At 34.5% G+C, this 4646-nt stretch overlaps 1 protein-coding gene across 1 annotated transcript; it reads left to right on the top strand.

The window, feature by feature from the left end:
- The first annotated feature begins 661 nt into the window (after positions 1–661).
- LOC115966543 (L-type lectin-domain containing receptor kinase S.4-like) lies at positions 662–2131 on the top strand. Its single transcript, XM_031085758.1, has one exon. It carries the CDS (start codon positions 662–664, stop codon positions 2129–2131), a length of 1470 nt encoding a protein of 489 aa, XP_030941618.1.
- Positions 2132–4646: the final 2515 nt, after the last annotated feature.

Raw genomic sequence — 4646 nt, 5'->3', positions numbered from 1 at the left:
AAGATGAAATATGGAAAACTTTTATCCAACACTCTATAGTAAACCATAGCAGAATCATTTTAAATGCTTATAAAAACAAGTTTGTCCTAGCGGGCGTGGAGTGGTGTGGGTTGCCTTCAAACAATTTTAACCGCAATTTGTAATTCCGTGTAAAACCATATATATAACCAGATTCCTTTTTCACAACCCAACATACCAAACTAACCAAAATCTCTCTTTCTCTCTTTTTCTTTCCATTCTTCAACCAACTAAAGAACAAAATGTGACCATGCAAAAAGTTTCTAATATTTTCACACCTTTAACTCACCCACTGCCTATAAAGTATAACGTAACACCTGGAGACCCTCTAGTTCACACAGCTTAATCCTGTTCACCACCATGGCAGAAAGACTCAAAACTTTTCTTCTGGGTTTTCTTTGTTCTTCTCCCAAACCCAGCAAAATCTCAACTTGATGAGCTATTCTTCAATGGGTTCAAAGGTGTAGATGTAGCTAGCAACTTGAGCTTAAATGGTGCTGCACAGATCCAAGACAATGGTGTACTTCAGCTAACAAACAAAACGCAGAGACTATTAGGCCATGCCTTTTACTCAAATCCAATCCAATTCAAGAACTCCACGGATGGCAAAGCTTTTTCCTTTTCAACTTCCTTTGCTTTCGCTATGGTCCCCGAGTATGCTAAGCTTGGAGGCCATGGCCTTGCTTTCACAATCTCTCCTACCAAAGAGACTCCAGGGGCTCTACCAAGTCAGTATCTTGGTCTGCTCAACAACACCGATCTTGGCAACTTCACCAACCACATAGTTGCGGTTGAATTTGACACTGTCCAGGACTTTGGGCTCAGGGACATCAATGACAACCACGTTGGCATTGATATCAATAGCTTAGTATCCAACAAATCTGCCCCGGCTGCTTATTTTGATGTTACTAATAGTTCGATCCAAGTTCTCAATTTGAAGAGTGGTCAGGTAATTCAGGCTTCGATAGAATATGATTCTCAAAGTAATCAATTAGATGTAAAACTTTCACCTTCATCTACAAAACCAAGGTCTACACTTCTGTCTTTTCACGTAGACCTCTCACTAATTCTTCAAGAATCTATGTATGTTGGTTTTTCTTCTTCAACTGGTTTGCTCTCTAGCTCTCACTATATCACGGGTTGGAGCTTTAAGATGAATGGAGAAGCTAAATCTTTGTCTTTGGATCAACTCCCTCCACTCCCAGCAGGGTCTAAAACAAACAATAAAACAGGCGTAATTGTTGGTGTTTCTGTTTCAGCTGCATTAGTAATAATTTTGGTGAGTGGTTTGGCTTTTTACCTCATCAGGAAAATCAGGAAAGCTGATGTGATTGAGACCTGGGAGCTTGATATTGGTCCACACAGATTTTCTTACAAGAAGCTGGAGAAAGCAACAAGGGGTTTTAGAGACAAGGAGCTGCTTGGGTTTGGTGGGTTTGGCCGAGTTTATAAAGGGACACTGTCAAATTCAAACACCCAAGTTGCAGTTAAGCGAATTTCGCATGAATCAAAGCAGGGTTTGCAAGCATTCATATCAGAGATTGCTAGTATTGGTCGGCTTCAACATAGAAATTTGGTTCAATTATTTGGATGGTGTCGGCGAGGAGCAGATTTGTTACCTGTTTATGACTTTATGCCTAATGGAAGCTTGGACAAGAACATATTTGATGAGCCTAAAACAATTCTGAGCTGGGAGCAGAGGTTTAATATCATCAAAGGTGTGGCTTCAGGGCTTTTATATTTACATGAAGAGTGGGAACAAACTGTGATTCACAGGGACATCAAGGCAGGGAATGTTTTATTAGATTCTGAGCTAAATGCACGGCTTAGTGACTTTGGTCTTGCTAAACTATACGAGCGTGGCACCAATCCAAGCACTACAAGGGTTGTGGGCACATTGGGTAATCTAGCCCCTGAGATCACACGCACAGGCAAGCCTACAAAAAGCACAGATGTGTTTGCATTTGGTGCTTTGTTGCTAGAAGTGGTATGTGGTAGAAGACCTATTGAGCTTAAAGCATTGCCTGAGGAGCTCATGTTGGTGGATTGGGTGTGGGAGAAATGGAGACTGGGAGCAATATTTGAAGTTGTGGATTCAAGATTGGGGGGGTGAGTTTGATGAGCTTGAAGCTGTTGTGTTGCTCAAATTAGGCTTGATGTGTTCCAACAATGAGCCTAAGGCACGCCCCACAATGAGGCAAGTGGTAAGGTGCTTGGATGGAGAGCTACCACTGCCTGAGGCTGTGGAAGCACGGAGGGACCTAGGTGACACCGGCATTTTAAATTTTCCATTAAACTCATCATGGACTCACACGTTTAGTGTAATAATTTTTTTAGATTGGTTTCATTAAGTTTATCTTTTGCGAATTGGATTAATTTAATAAAGAGTAATGCATTTTATAATCATATTTTCATTTATTGTAGTTTCATTATTATAGGAACAATTACAAATATAATATATATAATTTTTGTTGTGCCAAAATAAAAACAACTAAATTTTTTACAAGAATTCAAAAGGTAAGTTAACGAAAATATTCATTTTTTAATAAAAATTATTTAGAACATTTTGTGTATCATTAAAAAGTATGTAGAATTTAGAAATTATTCTTTTAATTTTAAACAAACTTTCTCAAACCCAATTTTTTCTACCCTACAATCCAAAACACCAAAAACCATATCTCAAAATTAATAAAACTCAACAAAACTACAATTTAAAATAAAAGAAAAAGGGAAAAATAAAACTCACATCAAAATAAAACTCCTTCCGAATATGTCAAACATATTAAATGTGATGCGATCAAGCCATATATCAAATGCAAAATCAAATTCAAATTTTTAATAAGGCTTTGAAGTTAGACAATAGAAATAGGTGGCTCATCCCAAGCAAAAGTGCTAATTATATTATATACATGATGATTGTAGCTCTTTTTCCTTAATAATATAAAAATAAATAAATAAATAGAAAACCAAGAGTACAATTCCAAAGGGGAAAAAAGTAGAGGAAAATTTTTGACAAAAAGAAGAAGAAGTATTGTGTAAATATTGTCATAATCTAATCCAACACGTGAATAATGAATAGATAAATAAATAATTTTAAACACAAAATTGAATTTATTTTCTTAAAAAATCTCAAAAATACACTAATGAGATAAGAAAGATGAAGAGCAATATAAATATTCGTAAATACTTTTAAAAATTACTCAAGTATCTAAGAACATCATATAACAAGGACATAACAATTTGATGCTAATTTGTTAATATTGTAAAGCCAATATATTTATATATTTAATATTGTCAAAAAATTAAACGTAAAAAAAATTAACAAAAAAATAATGATGTGATGAATGAGGTGACTCAACAAGAGTGTAGTAATAATAAATGTTATGCTTTAGCTATTACACACACACACACACACACACACACACATATATATATAGATTTTCACTATATTCGATAATAATAAAAAAAATAAACAAAATCTCGCTATCCTTCAAATTTTGAATTTGTTCTCTCAAAATTTAGAATTGATGCCAAAATTTTGAATTGATCTAGTAAAAAGTATATTAAATTAGTAAAATAACCTAAAATAAATTGGTAAAAACAATTAAAATTAAAAAAAAAAAAAAAAAAAAAAAAAAAAAAAAAAAAAAACCCATCTAGCCATTACTTAGCCTGTGGCCCTCCAAATACCAACAAATCCTCAAATCTCCTTTAAAATTTTCAAAATTATGGCTTATTTGGATTGAAAGGGGAGTAGAGTAGAGTTAATCGGATAATAGGCTAATTTCTAGATTGATTGTATAGAGAAGAAGCCACCTCATAAAAATTTACACATTGAAAAGTTATATTTATAGGATATATGTAGATCAACATTGAAAAGTTTCAAAATCAACTAGTGTACAACCCTAACCAAGGACTTCCCATTCCAATGAATATATACAAACCTCACCGCCTCTCCCATCCCATCCACTCACACAACAAAAACCAGGAATTTTTGGAAAACATGAAGGGGAATGCATCCATCCAAGACTGTAGCAGTGGCAGGCTGGCAGCAGTTTATTACATTCTAAAACTAGCTCCCTCTGCCTTTTCTCATGAGACGAAGAGTCTTTTAACATTTCCTTACTTGGCAAAGGCACATTCAATGCACAAGAAATCAATGTTATAATACTGGTTGAGCACTAGCCTCACAAAATTTGCCAATCATTAAACATGCTATGCTAGCAAATTTAGTTAGATTCACTACATGTCCTTGCTTGAGTGCCTCCTGCAATTACATTTGTTAAGATTCAATATACAACTACCAAGTATCTCTTGCATATATGCCAAGAGCCTTATAACTCAACTGGTACCTCCTCATATTTCAAATGGAAATATTTAGGGTTCAAATCCCCCACAACCTCAACTCTCAAATTATAAAAATAAAAATTTAAATTTAAAATTTAAAAATCTTGCATATTGCTACAAATCCCATCTCAACCTAAGATCAAATTGTAAGTATCAAGTATCACATCTTTTTTATTTTTTTTCTCTTTCTCTGTGTCTATTATTAATGGGGTTTTTCCTAATTTATCAATCACAATACTAAATCTTAGTTATTTGCCCAAATGTGCTTTCCATCTAATCAG

Source organism: Quercus lobata, chromosome 11 (assembly GCF_001633185.2).
Source record: "Quercus lobata isolate SW786 chromosome 11, ValleyOak3.0 Primary Assembly, whole genome shotgun sequence".
In the NCBI taxonomy this organism is placed as follows: domain Eukaryota; kingdom Viridiplantae; phylum Streptophyta; class Magnoliopsida; order Fagales; family Fagaceae; genus Quercus; species Quercus lobata.
The sequence above is the reverse complement of the archived record's forward strand: the minus strand, read 5'-3'. Positions and strand labels throughout refer to the sequence as shown.